The sequence below is a fragment of the Coturnix japonica genome, chromosome 17, assembly GCF_001577835.2.
Source record: "Coturnix japonica isolate 7356 chromosome 17, Coturnix japonica 2.1, whole genome shotgun sequence".
Taxonomy (NCBI): domain Eukaryota; kingdom Metazoa; phylum Chordata; class Aves; order Galliformes; family Phasianidae; genus Coturnix; species Coturnix japonica.
This window is the reverse complement of record NC_029532.1, coordinates 8,890,878-8,909,740: the sequence shown is the minus strand read 5'-3', so window position 1 is coordinate 8,909,740 and position 18,863 is coordinate 8,890,878. Positions and strand designations below refer to the sequence as shown.

Sequence of the window (18,863 nt, the reverse complement as noted above, 5' to 3'; positions counted from 1 at the left end):
ATAAGAAGAACATGTTTGACTATTTGTGAGATGCTGGGATCTATTTAACATAAAAAGTTGTCTAAGCCAAATACAAACCAAACCAAAGCTCACACTTGTGCATTCATTGCTGGTATATATTCATCTGTGTGCTCTTAGTTTTTATTAAGTAAAACGAGGATCAGAGTTGATCTCACTGTCCTTGATTGTCTGCAGTAGTGCATACTTGAGGTATTTGATTGTTTATGGGGCAAGTGCTATTCTGAACATCACAGAAGTGATGTTATCCCCAGAGCTGTATCCCCAAGATACCATGAGGTAGCCCTAACCAAATTAGCAGCAATGCAGCTAGTGACAACGAAACTCAGTGGAGAAACATTTGAGCTCTTACTCAGCGAATGATTAAGAAAGTCTTGTAGTACTAATGATGAGTTCTTTGTCATTTCAGTTGGATATTTATTTTAAAGCTGCTGCTGCAGTAAGTGGATCATCTCATAGTGGTTCTAAGGAAATGAGTTCAAGGAGTTCACCTCAAACACCTACAGCTTATGACATTCCAGAATGTTCTGTGTCTTCTTCAGAAGGTAATATGGTTTCTAGGCAGCATGAATAATCATCTCTGATTGTTCCAGCAGCTTCCACATCTCAGTATAGCTGATCTTTAGTAGGATGAAATTGATAGATAAAAGATTTTGAGTTCATAGTTGAGAGTCTAGAAGATAGAAATGTTGTTTACCCAGTGATCTGAATCACCTGGGAGAGCTTTTTTGCCCCACTGTATCTCTTTTGAATGCATGGTAGCATTATTTTGAAGAAATCATTTATAACATGGGAGGAGGAATTAAGCTTCACTAGCTTGATGAATCTCTGTCAGAATGTCCAGGACTAAAGAAAAAAAGGCATAAAATTAAACACCATTCCTTTCACCTAAAAACAGCTAAAGCATCCCTTGATTATTAGAGTTCTTTTCAAATTCAGAAGCAGCATTTCTAGTCTCAAGAGTCTGTACAATCACTTTACTTCAAGGCAATCTGAGAGTAGTTGATCTATAAGGAAACAGTAATGGCAAAACATGGGAGTATTGGCTAGATAATGCAGTATGTATGTATGCCTTGGTCTTTTAAATCTGGTACTGTTGGCAGAAAGGAAGAAGAGAAAGGAATCAGAATTTCAGTTTTTAAAAGGAAATGCTGTTTGGTGTTAAGTTGGTAGGTGTTTTCTTTTTCCTCAGAGATTTAAGAAAATGTAGAGTCTTCTACGTCACTTAAGAAGAGAAGCCACAATTTAAACTATTTGGGATCCAGACTACAGTATTCTGGCCACATATTAAAATACCTGGGAAATCATTAACAGAATATTGAGTCATGGCCTTACAGTTGGGATATCAGCCTTAAGACAGTGAATTTACTTCCTTTTTACATTGCTGATTCATCACTTTGCTGAGTCAACACTCTTTTCCTCTGTAAGCCAGAATGTCAGTGCAAAATGTGATTCTGTTTCTTCCTTTCCCTAGCCTGCTTATATTGTAAGGTGCAAAGCAAACAAGGTTACTTGAGTTTAAAAGGACCACACAGTGATTATAACTTTTGTGTATGATTTTTCATTTTGAAGTATTAAGAACTGATTTGTTGTGAAAGAGTAACATTCTTTTTTCCTTTTGAGTTTCAGGTGAAGTTACATGTAAAAGCCTGTATAAAATTCCTCTTAGTAATCTGGTTGGGCGAAGCGTTGAACGACCTCTGAAGTCACCTTTGACTCCTAAAGTCGTCACTACTCCAACATCCAGTGGCATTACCTCTCTTCCTGTAACTCACTCACTGTCCTTATCTCGCATGGAAATTAAAGAAATTGCAAACAGAACACGTAAAGAATTGCTGGGTAAACTCCCCTTGTTCTTCAGTATACATATCAGTTACCACTGATATAATTTTTAATTTTTGGAGCATCTTTGGGCTAATCTCATTACAGTCAGATTAGTGACAGACAACCAGTGTTCATAAATAAGTAGTTCAAACAAAAAGTAAGAAAATGCTGTTTGCAAATAGTTTAGATAGAATATGGTCACCTTATATATGAGCGGACAGTAAGTCAGCTGAAAGCTATAGGGTTAAAAATGAAAATCATTGAAAAAATGAAAAAAATAACAAACATTTTTGTGAATGTTTTCTGATGAGAATATTAAGACTTTTATTCCTTTATTGAGGCCTCTTGGATGAGCCTATTCCCAAGACAGAAGGTGCACAGAAGCAAAAAAAGATTCCTCGAAGACAGTCAGACCCCAAGCAGGGAGCAGTAAGATCAACTAGTAGTGACAGGTAAATGAATATATGGGCTTTAGAAAAGAGCCTAAGTTAGACTATAAATGTTTTGAGAATTGATGGCTTTTCAAATGCTTTATGGTTTTCCCAGTTGGGTAGGGATTGACTGAAGCCTTTGTGAATTTCATGCTGATCTGTAATTTAGTATCTAATAACAGTACTGAAATGGTTATGCATATTGCTAAAAGACATGTTATGAGCGAAGCAAGGGAATTTTGCGGGGACCTACTGCAGTTGAGCCTGTCACTAGGATTTGAACTGCAGACTGAATTATTGTTTTCTTCATATCTTCTTGTCTTACTATTTCAAAAATAAATTTTGCAAAGAAACATCATTGCATTTGTCTGTTTGGCTCTGCTTACCAGACCCTAGTGCCATTATGTTGTTTTCTCTGTTTTTATAACCTACATTTGTGATGAGCAGCAGCGGAATTCAGCCAAGATACAGTAGACCGAGATTATTTTTTATTAATCTGCTGCAGCGTAAAACTATTTTGCTATTTGGAAATTATATGGAGGGGGACAATTCATTAGTGTTACCTTTGGCAGTAATTTGGTATTTGTAATCTTTGTTTTAATAAGAATTATTATGGAAGCAGAGTTAAACAGAGAGAAACCAAGTTTTAAAGATCTGTCTCTAGGACAACTTGATTGTATCCAGAAATAGCCATTGACCCTACTTGCCCTTTGCTGTGTATTTTTTTTTTTTAGTGACTTTTGTCTTCATCTTTACAGAATAATCTCAGCCTCTTTCGAAAGCTATTCTGAGGGTCGTCATCTTTCCACTAGTTCAGATCCTGATTCTGTAGCAAACAGGGAGGAGAGCTCACCATTTAGCTTTCCATTTCATCTGACTTCTTTATATGATGAAGACATCATTGACTTGAAATGAAGACAGACAAGACTGTTCCTTACTTCACCTTTTCTTACAACTCTGTGAGCTCTGTAGGAATGTCACAAACAGTGCTTCTAGTGGTAAAATGTGGCTGGAAGTATTGGTGATTAATCTTTATAGGTCTCATGTTGTTCTGGCTTGCTTAGCCTGGTTTGGTGATGCTTACATCTTTGACGTTTGTATGTTTTCTTATCTCAGTTAATGAACCATTACTTTTCTGTGGTAATTTAAAGGAAGGTTATCAATGAGAGGTTTAGGCTGAAATTGAAGTAAATAATAAGTGTTACATATTCTGAGCTACCTGAAGTAGCGCTCCGCAAAGCTAATTCCTGTTACTAATATAAATTGTTTTACAACAATGTGTGTGATCTAGGAAGAAGAATTTTGTAATGAAAATCACTCCTTTTGTTGTTGGTTTTTTTTAATCTTAAAAAAGCTTCAAAAAAAAAGACCTTCTAGACAAGATCTTTCCAAACAGTTCAGTTTGTCCTTGAAATGATGCAGCTGCATTTTGTTCAGTGAAGAATCAAGATCCTATAAAGATCAGGTGACATAAGAACACGATGTTTTCTCTGACCTGTCTGAGTACATATTTCTATAGGAACCTGAAAACTGTTTTGGCATTAAGAATCTTTGAGCACAGGGAATTATATAAAAAATACAAATCTTCCTTTAAAATTTCAAGTCAAAATTATATGGTATTTCTCCATCTACTGGAATAACTTTTCTGTAATGGCACCTTTGGATTTCCTTGTTACAGGCAGAAGCCACCCCCAAATTTTCTTTCTGACTACAGAAAGATTCCTGTGCTGGCATCAGAATTTGTTGTTGTTTGCTCTTGCACCAACAATTGCAGTCACTGCTTCAGATAAACATATTTTTCTAAGTAGGTCCAGTCTAAAATGTTACTGCTAGGAAGCTAGTTTTCTATGATGAAATAGCCATATAAGATCTTTTGTTTACCCAAAGGACAAGATTTCATCATTAAGCTCGATTATTTTTTAACTCTTCCCTTTATGCCAAAAAGTCAGTTTTAAACAATATTTTGAAAGAGTTTGCTGTTTTTCATGAAAATATGATATTTCCAGGCCTTATATATAAATATATGAAGACGTGGGCTTTATTGGCAGGTGTTTCTTGCTCCTTCTGTAGACATAATTCTGTGTCCTTTATTTTTTTTAAACTTAGTGCATGTAAGCACGTGGTAATTTGTGCCTTTTGCTTCTGCCTGTCTGAATGTGAAACTTCTTTGCAAAGTTTTTCATGCTCTGTTTATTGTATTATGATGAATTAATATCTCCACCTAAGAAAATATACAAGGCCATAACTTGAAAGAATCACTTCTTATTCTTGAACAAGAAAAGAAGCAATAATTCAAGCGGTACTTAGTTCAGGAGCAGAAACAACATTAACCAGCGGCTGCTCATAGTTTTTTAGTATTTTGGCAATCATGGATGTGTGGGGTGAGCCTTAATAAACTTCTGAACGGAAGTGCCACCTTAAAGTCTTTGCAGGAGCTTGTAATTGTCAGAATTTCCAGAGACCACAGTCATTTACCCCAACCTGCTTATCTGGTCAGTTGGGGTTTAAGAAAAATTGGTCCAGAAGCATCATGTGGTCCTTATCTTGCTGGAAGTTATGAACACTTCTGTGGACTTAATGAATCCACTTTAGGAAGCACTGTTTGCACTTAGGTATTTTTAGAAAGCAGAAGCATTGCCTTTTTCAGTATACAAATTTATGAGTGTAGTATTTAATTTCTTTGTGTGGGTGTTTTTGAAGTGCGTACCAGCTTGCTGCAAAACTCAGGCTTGGTTTAAAATTATATTTTAACTGGAAACTTTGCTTAGTGATTTTAGAATATCACATCTTAAATGTGCTGCAGAAGTTCACTTCTGTTATTCTAGCATGATTTAACATGAGTGAAGAACCTGAACAAACATGTTTAGGTATATCTCAAAAAGATGTGGAAAAACCCTTATAGATGGAGCACTAAAGAAGAATGGAGAAAGCTTGACAGTACCTGACCTTGCCTATGGTGGTAGGCACAATGATAAAGATTGGTATTTGTGGCAAACGTGTCTATGTGGAGGGAGTATAAGGCAAGAGTTACTTTCTTTAATCAGAACTACTACAGTGCCAAAAGAAAGTAGCTTTGTAGTTCTGCCTGTAATAGATGACATCTAGCCAATACTAAAAAGTGGCAAAAGGATTGTAAGGAAAACAGCAAAAACTTGACATTTTATGCAAGACAAAAAATAAAAAGACTAGCTTCATGGTATTTATCTGGAACAAGATGTTGGAGTAGTTTGAAGACGGAAACATAGTTCCTGTGTCAACTTGCGTAACCCTGCCTCTTCTGACCCACCAGCTGAATATAGCTTGACTTAAGGGGCCAACTGTTATGTAAGTCACACTGGAAACTACCAGACCTAAATTATTAATACTCAGATAGGACTCAGATCTCAACAGTGGAAGAATTGCCTGTCTCCATTCCTAATAAATTAGTGCCTTAACAATACCGTTTTTGTTTCTGTAGTTAATCAGTATGCTGTATAGGCATTTAAGAGTAATATTAGACCTAGTAAAAGGAGATGAAGAGGGGTCAGGCAGTGCTGGGGTTTTTTTTACTATTACTCTTAGATGTGGTAACTAAGGTTTTATGGTCACGTTCATGTCATATACTACCTACTTACTGTAAAAGAGTATCCAGTTGTGTGGGTAGAAGACAGGGAATGTGGTAGTTATGCTTGGATTTTGTTTGTTGCAAGCCATGAGAACCAAATAGAAATTCTTTATGACATTTGTCTTACCTAAAAAATGTGAAGCTGCCAGGACAGCTGACAAATATCCACTGTACAAGGATGTGGTTTCTCTTGGCATAAAACAGTCTCATCACTCTCACAAATTATCTTTGTGAGATAAATTCTTGTCCTAGAACTGGCAGTCTCAAAACAGGACCAGGTTTTAATACATCTCTGTAATCTCTCCATCAGACCAATGTCAAGTGACCAGAGTAAATGAAATGGCTTCCTGGAAGGCTACTGGGTTTAGCTGCTATGCTGTTGTTCACTCCAGTGCCTTGAAGCCATGTTATTTCCTTTCCTGTCCGCAATGTGCATGCTTCTATTTAATTAGCTTAGAAAGTAACCTTGGGCACAAAGTGCAACCCTTTTGATAACATTTACCATTCAGACTTTCACATCTTGTATTAAAGCTGCCACTTAACCTGCGTTCTTGGTGTTGGCTGACTATCCTATGTTTGAGAGAAAAGAAAATATTTGGATATGCAGCAAAGATGGGTAGTAGCTTCATCTAAAGGAGAACACTGGAAAATATGCTTGCTACTACCACCTTCAGTAGAAGAGTGGAAAAGTCTTTCTGTGAAGGAAGAGCTGTTAACAGTGTGAACGCTTGCTATCAAGCTAAGTTAAACTGAAAGTCAATTCTGGACTGACTCTTAACATGGACTAGTTGCTGCAAGAAGTGTTTTGTGTCCTAGCTTGCTGGATTTGTTGGAGGAGAAGGGCTTTTAACTTCCGGATAATAAAATTCTCATCCCTTCTGCACAGTACCTTAAATTACAGGAATTTAGTTCACTTTGGAGTAAGCAGCAGCAGTGAACAGGCAGCTAATTTAGAATGGACTTGTACCTCAACAACATCAGTAATAACATACAGAATCACAGAATAGATGAAGTTGTGAGGGACCAGAGGAGATCAGCCAGCCCAAACCTCACTCCCAGATATCTCCATTCAAAACAACATAAACTAGAACAGCTTGTTCAGTATTATGTTGTTGAATTTTGATTCTGTTCAAGAATGAATAAGCAACGTTTTGAGTAACTCATCATCTTTCTACTACATTTACTTTATAACATGCCTATAAACCATCACAACTTTGAGTAGGACCCAAGAGCCCTGGGACACATTAGTTTGTTCCTTCCCACATGCATAATATGTGGCTCTTAAGGCTAATGCTTGATTAGTCCTTTCCATGGACAGTTTGGCATTTAGGAACTTTAGAACAGAGATAAACCTACTTGTGTTCCAGACTAAACGTCCTTTCTTTCCAGTCTCAGAAATGGAAATTAATGGAATGTTTCCTTCTGAGAAGAGAGAAAGACTGAAGTACAACATGGAAGGGCTGGATGCTCCCATGATAGCAAAAGATAAATTCTAGCTTGAATGAATGTATGCGATTAATATCTTCAGTTGCTTGGTTTGTAAAGGACAGGTGTGGCTTATCCTGGTTGCAGTTGTTTCCTGGTTTGGAGCTAATTCTTTTAATTTGTTCTGGCTTTTTTTTGTTTGTTTGTTTTTGTTTTTGTTTGTTATGTTTTTTAATTGCATGCCTGGATGTAAAGTGGCACCCAGAATGAATAGCAGTTTTGCTGCCTGCTTTCATGTGACTTTATACATATGCAAGCATTTGTAATTGACTGGTAGATTCAAATTTCAAAGTGTTTCTCAATTCAAAGTGTTTTTGGATGGTCAACTGAATAAACGTTAAAACAGTTATTAGTAAGGCAGGTAACAGATTAGACTGCACCCACTAGAGGCGTAGTACTGTTACGTACAGCTAAGGGTTCTTATGCCTGCCCTTTCCTCTCTGTTGTAGGTGTATTTGGATGAGCCACAGTTTCAAACTCCTGCAGGCCTTTCTAAAGGTTTGCATTAATGACTTGCATTTGCAGATGCAAGAGTTTCCCCATAGCTTTTGGCTTAGTCTGCATTTGAGACATAGTCTTTTCAGTTTGGATGTTTCAATGTGTATGTATACATGTGTGCGTCATACTGACTATGTCATTATTAACAATTTTGATGTCACGTGCTGAGTCCTTGCTAATTCTGTAAAAGCACTTTTCTCAGAAATTCAGGCGTAGCCTGATATTGTGGGGAACAGGTTATACTCAGAACTAAATACATTGCATTAACAATATGAGGAAGCTTCTGTGACAGTATGCAGCAAGCATGCAAGATAGAAAGTACAGATACTGTTACTGCAATTGAACACAGCCATTTCACTCCTCTGCTTAATGCCCAGCTGCTTCACTTCGTTGTTGCAGACCTGCCACTGACTGACTACTTGTTTGCTACTGAAAATTAAATTAGGATATGATCGGAAGAAAAAAACTGAGATGATTTTTCTCTTATTTATTTATAGCTCTATTAAGTATTTAACTGTTTGAATGGAAAATGTTGTCTCTAAAGGTTTTTGCAGAAAATGTAATCAACCTGCAATGTCAGTTTTAACAGAGACTTTGAATGTTAGCAGGCTGTTTTGTAATTTAATAACTGCAGTGTTAAGACAGATACTGAGTCTGTGATGAAAACATCTTTACTACCACATGTCTTAAATACCGATGTATTACCATTGTGTTTAATGTCATGTGACAGTGCATATGCTTTGTGTTTTAGATGTAGCAACTAAATAGAAACATTCCTATCACAGCTGGAAATGTTTTAAGTGCGATTTATTGTTATTGTGGAGGAGGAAGAGATGATTTACTCCTTCATATGTAATAAATTTTACATCAATTATTTCTTTTACACTTGCAGGGCTAATACCTTTCCTAAATTTGGCTCAGGGATTATGATAGTTCCCTGGAAATGTTTTAAACCTGTTGTGTACATTTAGGTACACCCATGAAATTGGTCTTAAGCTCTACCCCCCTTTGCCAAGAACCAATCCTGTATTGGTTTGTTTCTGGGCCTTGTTAAGATTCAGACCTTCTTCAGTGGTAGATTTTTACCCCTTACACTATAAAAGAGAATTTCCTCTTTTTTTTCTGGCAAAGGGTATATTCTCTTAGTCTATGCCATCTAGTAGTTCCTTCTGAAGAAGAGACTCCAAAATACATCCTGCTGGAAGCAATAATCTGTCTTGTGATTTAAATGTTGTCCTAGCTCCCTTCACATCTCTGGGACAAATAATGCTATCTTGGCAGTAGCAGCCACGACAATCCAGCCTTCATCTGTCTGCACTTTGGATCAAGATGTATTCCAGGGTAAGGTACCCCAGATGCAGAAGCATTACAGAATCACAGAATGACCCGGGTTGGAAGGGACTTCAAGGATCATGAAGCTCCAACCCCCCTGCCTGGCAGGGCCACCAAATTTCCACATTACTAGATCAGGTTGCCCAGGGCCCCATCCAACCTGGCCTTGAACACCTCCAGGGATGGGGCATCCACAACTTCCCTGGGCAGTCCAGGACCTCACCACTCTTCTAGTAAAGAACTTTCCCCTAACATCCAACTTAAATCTACCCTCTTTCAACTTAAAAACATTTCCCCTTGTCCTACTATTATCAGCCCTTTCAAAGAGTTTACTCCCCTCCTGTTTATAGGTTCCTTTCAGGTACTGAAAGGCTGCAATAAGGTCACCCCGCAGCTTTCTTTTCTCCAGGCTGAACAAGCCCAGCTCCCTCAGCTTGTCCTCAGAGGGCAGGTGTTCCAGCCCCTGACCATCCTTGTGGCCCTCCTCTGGACCCTTCCCAACAGCTCCATGTCATTCTTGTACTGAGGGCTCCATACCTGGACGCAGTACTCCAGATGGGGCCTCACAAGAGCAGAGTCGAGAGGGACAATCACCCCCCTATCCCTGCTGACCACCCCTCTCCTGATGGAGCCCAGGATCCCATTTGCTTTCTGAGCTGCAAGAGCGCACTGCTGGCTCATGTTAAGTTTCTCATCTATCAGGACCCCTAGGTCTTTTTCAGCCGAGCTGCTCTCAAGGACAACTCCTCCCAGCCTGTACAGGTGCCTGTGGCTCTTCCGGCCCAAGTGCAAAACCTTGCACTTTGCTGTGCTGAACTTCATTAAGTTCACCTGGGCCCACCATTCAAAAGCAATCCTTCAAGCATTAACACACATACAGGAAAAGTTACAGCAATCTGAAATTACAGTCCTCACTGTAGCATTAATTTCTTCATTGTAGCATATGTAGGGAACTGTGAAGGGGGAAAATACAATTTTTTAATTATTTTAAAAATTATATCTTAATTTACCTATGAGAAAAAAAGACAGCAGAAATACATTTAACATTCTTTCATGGCCACTGCTGTCAGTCTGTGCCAGGCCAGGAAAAACAAACAAACCCAACCAACAGTAATTAAAAAAAAAAAAAAAATACTATGTCCAAGACCCACACAAGGAAAACATACTACAGCAAGTATGCAGCAATAATCAAATGCAGGCAAATACCTACAGATTTTGGGGAGATGAAGAAAAAGTAGATTTTACAAAATTACTTAAAACAATTGTTTCTACAACGTAATACAGTTAGTTTTAGCAATAGCACCACAAATAATGATGTAAAGGTTTCGTATCAGCAAAAGCCTGAGGTTTAAGATTTTCTGAAGTAGGCTTCTATCTGTTCCAGAGTCTGTCCTTTTGTTTCAGGAACATAAAAGGCTGCAAAAATCACACTGAGGCAGCAGAAGGCAGAGAAGAGCCAGAATGTCCCATAGGATGTTAAGAAACCCTAAGGCAGGGAGAAAACAAAAAAAAGTGTGACTACAACCACAATCCATACATGCTGCTGAAGAAGTCTGGCCCAAAGTTTTATTGGGAGCATCTTCAATAGGTTTCTATATAAAAATAAGTGTTGAATTTTGATTTATGATGCTTACTACAAAATCGTGAAATTCCTTGGTCACCAAAAAGGCCATAACCCAGTTTGTTAACACACAGGCACCACTTGATATGCCCCTTGCTTTAAGTGGGAAGATTTCAGACATTACCAGCCATGGAACTGGACCCCAGCCAAGGGCAAAGCCTGCAATTACAAAAGAAGAAAATAAATTCAAGTTATGTATATTTCAAAGGGGAGAGTGTCCGGCAAATAACACTACAAGAATATATTATTTTAGGGGAGTGTGCTAAACACTAGCACACTTTTTAAGGCAAATTGAGGACTCTTAGCAAGCAAAATTTCTTAATAAGTTTCTGAAGTGGTCAACTTTAGAAACAAGATTAATTTTTAGCTTGCTGCTGTCTTGATCTATCACAGAATTCAGTTTGGCTCAGATACTACCAGAGACCTTTTTCCCCCATTAATAAGCAATTACTATATAATATCAGCACAAGGAGGTATACATTTCTTTTGCAGAACACTGACTTAATTATTTAGCTTCTAGCTTGATCACAAAGGTGGTGCGTGATCAGCATCACTTTGTCTTATACACTTCAAAGCTTTGTCAAATACAGCTCCATTTTTCAATAATGTGAGAAAAATTGAACAAGTCTGTCACATTCACCAGAAAGTCCAAGTTTCATTTAATATTTACTTAGAAGCCTGTTCTACTTACCAGCAACAAAGAGTCCCAGGCTTACTACCGCAAGCCAGGATAGTCTAGTTTCTGTTCCAGGAGATACTGAATTTAAAGTGAACCACAGATCAGCATTTGATGAATTGTTCCCACTTGGAAGGACCATTTTAAAGTAAAATCCAAACAATGCGGTACTGAGAGCCATGATTATCCCTGAAAAGTAAGCAATAACTAAGTTGTCAATGATTGTTGCTTAGACACTCATCTTTCTGAGACCTAAATGCAAGATATGCTGGCTCTAGCAGAAGTGGTTCCAAAAAGATAACATTATTAGAAATAAACATTCGCCTCAACAAGAATGAAAGATGTGAATCATTCCACACACAAATTAAACCAGTCTTTACAGCAGTCATTGATATTGAGTGTGAAGTGTGACAGCTATCAACAATGTGTCCAAAGTAAAAATCAGCCTGGTAAAAAGACACAAAGATAGCTCTAAGTAGTTTCAAAGAGTTCAGCCTATGAAGCATGTATAACACGGCAATTTCCTCATATGAATCAGGGGTTAAGCCATCAGTTATAATCTGTTTATAAAATAAAGCACTTAGTGTGCCCCAGTGGCGCAAGTGGTAGGAATGCCATGTTGCAACACTGGAGGCCCAGGGTTCGAATCCCCCCTGTGGCGCAAGTGGTAGAAGTGCCGCTCTGCTACACAGGAGGCTCGAATCCCGGGGGTTGGACTCTCTAAGGTCCCTTCCAACCCACATGAGACTATGATACTACGATACTATGATGATGATGAAATAAATAAATTGTAACACTTAATTTCCCCAATAGTTCCAACACTTTTTAGTACTCTGCATATCTCTTCTCATAGAACAGAATTCAATAAGTTATTTTACCAGACACATAAAGCAGCACTTTTCTTCCGGTTTTATCAATGATAAGTGCAGCCACAGCAGTGAAACATACTTGTATGGAACCCACAACAACAGAAGCCATTCTGCTGTCCTGAAATAAAGGAGGAGACAAAGAGAACAATTTGCTCTTTCAGGCTGGTAACAGGATTACTTATCAGGCATTAGAGATGCATTTGCTTCTTAACTATGAAACTATGAAACTATGAAACTCTGGATCAAGAAAAACTGCATAACATAAGTTAACTAGGGGAAGGAATACATAAAATAAAGACATCCACGTTAATTAACATAATATATTGGTCTCTTAGTAAGTTGTTAAATAAGTCACAACTTGCCCCTAGTGTCTGACTTTTTCTGAAGCACTGAATTTATAACTGTATTTTTTAAAAAAGTTCTATTACAAGGATGAGATGACTATAATAAAGATTTCTATCCATATCAAAGTTTCAGACACAACATACTTCCCCACAAAAAAAACCAAACAAAAAAACAATAACATTCAGGTATGCCAGAGTAACACAGTTAAGAGATTAAAGCAAAAGATGATCGTCAGCACTCCAACTCTGTTACTTATGATGCAGATGGGTTTAATATCAGGTAAGTTTGTTACATATTCTATGCTTACTCAGCACCAACTAAGCTGAAACTATGGACATTTAACAGCACACTGATTACCTGGAAGTTTGCATCTTCAAAGATTGTTTCTGCATAAAACATAACTGCATTAATGCCTGTTGCTTGCTGGAGAAACATCAGAATCACACCAATAAGAAGTGGTCTGTAGACTGAAGGATTCTTAAGTTCAAAGAGGCTTAGTCCCTGTTAAAAAAAAAAAAAAAAAAGATGATGCAATGGCTCCATGAAAAAAACTACTTTAAATGAACAAAAAATAAAAATCCTCAGAACATTTCAGCATGTTCAAAGAGTAAATTTTCCACCCCTCTTCAGCAAAATTTAATTTCTTAGTAGTAAAAGTGTTTATATTTGAAGTATGAGAACCCCAGGAAAATATTTTTAGCCTTCTCTCAGGTTCTAGAGACAAAAATAAATGGTACTTTACAGAGAAAGTTAACAGGAAAGAATCGATAGTTTGCAGAAATAGAACATCAATCATTAGACATGACTGTCTAAGCTTGTATCTCATTACAAGAGGTTAAATATTACTTTTAAGGTGGTGCAACAGCAAATAAGCGTTAGAGGCACTGAACTGCTTCTTCAGTTCATTTGTGATGAAACAGGTTTGGACCACTGTAGAAAAGGCAATTAACTAAGCTATGATAAAAATCATTTAATTAAACTGTATACTTTGAGACTTTTTGTCTTTAGTGTAAATCAGATTCTCATCACCTCCTCCTCAGCATTAGCTTCAATTTGCTGGCATTCCCATTCATGGTCCACATATAGTCCTCGCAGGAACTGTAAAGCAGCAATAGCTTCTGCACGTTTATTCTGATCCAGCAGAAATCTCGGTGTTTCAGGCATGAACAACATAAACAAAAGCATGATGCATGGTGGAAAAGAACATAATACTGCCAGCCATTGCCATTTTAGTGCCATTCCTGCACAACAAAAAGGAAAAAGAAAAACCAAACATCAGCTATATAAGAATTAACATTTGTACAACAAAATTAACGGCTATGGAAATGAATTGACCTTTGCTTTCAATTCCTTAGTGCAGTTCTTTCATTACATGTATTAATTCTTTTTTGTAGAGACCTAACTCCAATACCTGCAATGTAGGCTCCAAGTATGCCAGTCACCACCATCAACTGGACAAAAGAGCCAAGCATACCACGAACACTTGTATGAGATATTTCCGATATATATACCTAAAACAGGGAGAAAATGTCTAATAATTACCTCAATCCAATGTAGGATCAAGAAGTAGAGAAATAATTTATTTCTGAAAACCAAACGTATTTCCTAGAAACCCTCAAAAAAAAAAAAAAAAAAAAAATCAGTAAAATTGAGAGGATAGAATAGTGTCATCTCATAAATACATATTAACAGTATGAAAAACCAGGGAAAAAAGGAGACCCTAGGAAGAATGTTGTTGCCGTCAGCTAAGGATCTGACAGACAAATAAACTTGCATTAGTGAGGGCTTCCTTATGCTTCCTGCAGAAACATGCACCCCGGGCCACATATAAAAGTCTTTCCAAATCTAAGTTGGAAGTTTTTAATTCACTGTAAAGACTGGGTATTACTTCTATTATTTCATTCTCCAAAAAATCCAAAATTAATTGTCCTTATCTTAACATACATATTAACAGCAGGCATCACATCTCATCCAATATCTGGGTTCAGCTTAAATTTTTCAGTTTTCTTTTTGTATTTTTTTCATGCATTGATACTAAGTCATGGCTACAGATCAGCAACAGAGAGAAAACAGAAATGCCACTCCCTCCATTTTTTAACATATTCAGTTCTTCCCAAAGTTAATATTGAAATAAGTATTCCTTAACTCAGTAATAATTCAGATCTACAAAACCACAGTATTGCATATGTCATTCTTCTACTTCATCGTTGCAATTTTATCTCTTTTACAAATAACCATTACATAAGGAAACTCAAGAGCTCAGCTCCAGGAAACAGATAACGCAGTCAGGTGTGTTAATATCTGTGAAGGAGTTCTGTCTGCTTTTAAACCTACACAGCAAAGTTCTTAGCAATGGAAAAAGTTGCACAATTTTATCATTTAGATCCCACTACCCTGATTTTTTGTTTAAAGTATGGTGTGACTTCCTTCCCTTTTATGTTTCAGTTCACTTTTTACTTCAAAAACTAGGAATGCACAAACACCAGAAAATAAACTCAAATACTAAAATTCTAGACAGTTTACTTAATGCTACTGCTAGATCCAAAGGCATTTTTTCATAGAATGGCTGGGACTGGAAGGGACCTTAACGACAATCTTATTCCAACCCCAAGTTTGACCCAGTTGATCAAATAATACCAGAAAAAGAAGACAAGCACAAATTGTTTCCATTAAACTACCGCAAGAATATACGAAAAAAGTTAATTTTCTGAAGATAACAGTTTAATGGAAGCAGAAGTCACTACTTCTGAGTAGGCTCGATGGAGACCAGATGACAGCTTTTCACTATCTAAAGGAGGGCTATAAGGGCTTTCTCCCAATCTTATCCACAAGGCAGCCTCCCAGTATTCCTCCAGCAGCAGCTCCCAATGTTACTATAGACTTCAAAAAACAAGTTAAAAAAATACATATCATAGAATGCTTAGAGTTGGAAGGGACCTCTGAAGGCCATCCAAAGGAGGCTATAAGCCCTCCTTTAGAAAGAAAGGAACAGATTCTTCAGCAGGGTCTGCTGTGACAGGACAAGGAGAAACGGTTTCAAACTAAAAGAGGGGAGATTTAAACTAGATATAAGAAAAAAGGGTTTTTACGACAAGGGTAGTGAAGCAAAGTTGTCCAGAGAGCTTCTGGATGCTCCGTCCCTGGAGGCATTCAAAGTCAGGTTGGAGCAAGCTCTGAGCGCCCTGATCTAGCTGCAGCTTGTTCACTGCAAGAGAACTGGACTAGATGACCTTTAAAGATCCCCTCCAACTCAAACAATTGTCTTCTACAATTCTACTTGGCATTGCACTAGGATTTATAAGTGATTGCAGTTTAATTGCAAACCTTAAGTCTTTACCATTATTAGTATTTAAAGAGATAAATATTATTAGACCATTGCAAAATACAAACAGAAATAACCACAGAATCACAGGATGGTTTGGGTTAGAAGGGATCTTTAAGATCATCCTGTTCCAACCCCCCTAATGTAGGCAAGGACACCTCCCTCTAGACCATGATGCTCACAGCCCCATCCAGCCTGGCCCTGAATGCTTCCAAGGAAGGGGCATCCACAGCCTCACAGGGCAACCTGTTCCAGCGTCTCACCACCCTCACATGAAGCATTTCTTCCTGATAGCTAGTCTAAATCTACCCTATTTCAGTTTAAAACTATTTCCCCTTGTCCTGTTGCTACCTGCCATTATAGAAAAGTTCCTCCCCAGCTTTCCTGTAGGCCCCCTTCAGGTACTGGAAGGCTGCTATAAGGTCTCCTTGGAGCCTTCTGTTCTCCAGGCTGAAGAGCCCCAGTTCTCTAGGGGAGGTGCTCCAGGTCTCTCTGATCATCTTCATGGTCCTCCTCTATCAGTTTAGTAGACAGAAGAAGAATCAGAACAATCATATCACTGTAATAAGGATGCATAGTATGTGCATTTGTGTGCCTCCGGTGGCGCAGTGGTTAAGGACGCCACTTTGCAACACTGGAGGCCCGGGTTCGAATCCCCCTGTGGCGCAAGTGGTAGAAGTGCCGCTCTGCTACACATGAGGCTCGAATCCCGGGGGGTTGGACTCAATGATCTCTAAGGTCCCTTCCAACTCGCACAAGACTGTGATACTGTGATAGTACAGAAGTGCTGCTAGAAGAAGCAACACGCAAAATATGATCTATAACATTTATTCTAAATCTGTTGCCTTTGCTAGAATTACTACACCCAAACCACTTATAGTCATACTACAGAATAACAAATGCTCAAATAGAAAAGCCTAAAAAGCAAACAAACAAACAAGCCACCTTGTGACCAGAAATGACGCTCTACTTACTGGAACAACAAGTGAAGTAATTCCACTGGCTAAGCCAGTTAGTATTCGTCCAAAATAGAGCATCCAGATGTTCTGAGCTGAAATAATAACTATGTATCCAGAGACATATGGTACTGAACACAGCATCAGACTCAGCTTTCTCCCAATCTTATCCACAAGGCAGCCTCCCAGTATTCCTCCAGCAGCAGCTCCCAATGTTACTATAGACTTCAAAAAACAAGTTAAAAAAATACATATCATAGAATGCTTAGAGTTGGAAGGGACCTCTGAAGGCCATCCAGTCCAACTCCCCTGCGATGAATAGGGACACAACAGCTGATCAGGCTGCCCAGGGCTTCATCCAGCCTCACCCTGAAAGTCTCTAGAGACAGGGGCATCAACCACAACACTAGGCAACCTGTTCCACTGCCTCACCACCCTCACTGTAAAATATATTTTCCTTGTATCTAACTTAAATCTACTCTCTTTGAGCTTGAAGCCATTTTCCCTTGTGATAGAACAAGGGGACCCTGCTACAGAATCTGTTCTCTTCTTTCCTGTAGCTCCCCTTTAGATACTGACAGGCCACCACCAGGTCACCCTGCAGCCTTCTCCTCTCCAGGCTGAAGAGCCCCAACTCTCTCAGCCTACTCTCATAGGAGAACTGTTCCGTTCCACGGATCATTGCTGTGGCCTTTCTCTGCACATGCTCCAACAGGTCTACGTCTCTCCTATACTGAGGACTCCACATCTGGATGCAGCATTCCATCTAGAACAGATGATGCCCCATCCATGGAGACCAGCTGTGGCATCCCTGTTCATTTCAGGGGAGTTGGAGTAAATGGCCTTCAGAAGTCCCTTCCAAATACAAAGATTCTATGTTTCCATGGATATATACATATACATCTATCTATCTACATGTCTATCTATCTACACAGATATAAATACATAAATAACACATAACAAATTCTTTTAAGTAAATAGCTTCTGAAAATAAAATGCACGCAGGTGTTTAGAAAAACAAAATAAACATTAACTTCTTATCAAATCATAGTCAAGAAGCACGATTCACCACAATTGGACAGCAAGCAATTCTCAGGTCACACGCAAAGCCCTCTCTGTGGAGAAAGAAATGCAACCGTATGTTTATTTTATCTGTTCATTCACAAACTGGCTTCCCAAACTGTTTTAAAGCCCTGAAGGCTGTTACTGTGAATAGCCTGAAGTCCACCACGTGGGGAAATGACAAGAGCATAATGTATCATACAGAGACGTACCCCAAACCACGATGCCCGATTGTCGTCCAGTCGTAATTCCGGATTGTTGATTTTCCTCAGCTCTGGAATAGCAGGTGAGCTATAGCCCAGCACGAAGCCAAAGCTCAGCGGTCCCAGGACAGCAGCGAACGTGGCCAGGTACAGCTTCTTGTTTTGCACTCTGAGGCGGAAGATACCGACAAGGATTGAGCTGCCGCCACCTCAAGGGCCGTTAACGCGCGGATGGACTCGACGGAGGTTCTGACCCAGAGGTCACATTTTCCGCGTTCCCTTCCGCGTTCCCTTCCGCTTTACCCCCCCCCCCCCCTCCTGCGGCCGCGCTGCAGTGTAACGGGGCTGCCCCCGGGCCCTCCATAGGCAGAGACGCAGCACCAACCCGCACCTCAGGTAAGCGTCCGAAGTCGGCTGAGCCAACAGGTACTGGGACTCCTCTGCCGCCATGTCCCGGTCGCAGGAGGGCGCCTCGGCACGAGTGAATCCAGCTGCTTTACACGGCCGGCAGCCGCCGCCACACAGGGCGGGCTCGGACCCGCGCACGGCGCCGAACGCAGGGAAGTAACGCGGCGCTTTGCGGCTCCAGTTCAGACGGAAACGGCCGCGGTGAGGCA

At 39.2% G+C, this 18,863-nt stretch overlaps 2 protein-coding genes across 12 annotated transcripts in view; one reads left to right on the top strand and one right to left on the bottom strand.

Moving 5' to 3' along the window:
* GARNL3 (GTPase activating Rap/RanGAP domain like 3) overlaps positions 1-8,734 on the top strand; it is a 49,716-nt gene extending 40,982 nt beyond the window's left edge. For 7 of the 9 annotated variants that reach the window (XM_032448039.1, XM_032448036.1, XM_032448042.1 and 4 more), the window contains exons 26-29: positions 428-563; positions 1,642-1,857; positions 2,183-2,294; positions 3,008-8,734. In XM_032448039.1, coding sequence (XP_032303930.1) covers positions 428-563; positions 1,642-1,857; positions 2,183-2,294; positions 3,008-3,188 — 645 coding nt within the window. In that variant the 3' untranslated portion in view covers positions 3,189-8,734. Of the gene's footprint in view, positions 1-427; positions 564-1,641; positions 2,626-3,007 lie in introns of those variants that run through there. The other 2 variants (XM_032448037.1, XM_015879482.1) reach the window with 2 other exon arrangements.
* On the bottom strand, positions 563-18,837 carry SLC2A8 (solute carrier family 2 member 8). Of its 3 annotated transcripts, none has more exons than XM_032448048.1 (10): positions 18,638-18,837; positions 18,256-18,415; positions 17,000-17,206; positions 14,115-14,214; positions 13,733-13,944; positions 13,061-13,204; positions 12,368-12,476; positions 11,505-11,678; positions 10,827-10,972; positions 563-864 (listed from the first exon to the last, which is right to left on the bottom strand). In XM_032448048.1, the coding sequence occupies exons 1-10, from the start codon at positions 18,694-18,696 to the stop codon at positions 850-852; spliced, it is 1,326 nt and encodes a 441-aa protein (XP_032303939.1). In that variant the 5' UTR covers positions 18,697-18,837; the 3' UTR covers positions 563-849. The 3 variants fall into 3 exon arrangements, with proteins under 3 accessions (XP_032303939.1, XP_015734890.1, XP_015734891.1); XM_015879404.2 differs by lacking the exon at positions 563-864 and adding an exon at positions 10,095-10,678; XM_015879405.2 differs by lacking the exons at positions 563-864; positions 17,000-17,206 and adding an exon at positions 10,095-10,678 and having other exon boundaries at positions 18,638-18,820.
* Positions 18,838-18,863: the final 26 nt, after the last annotated feature.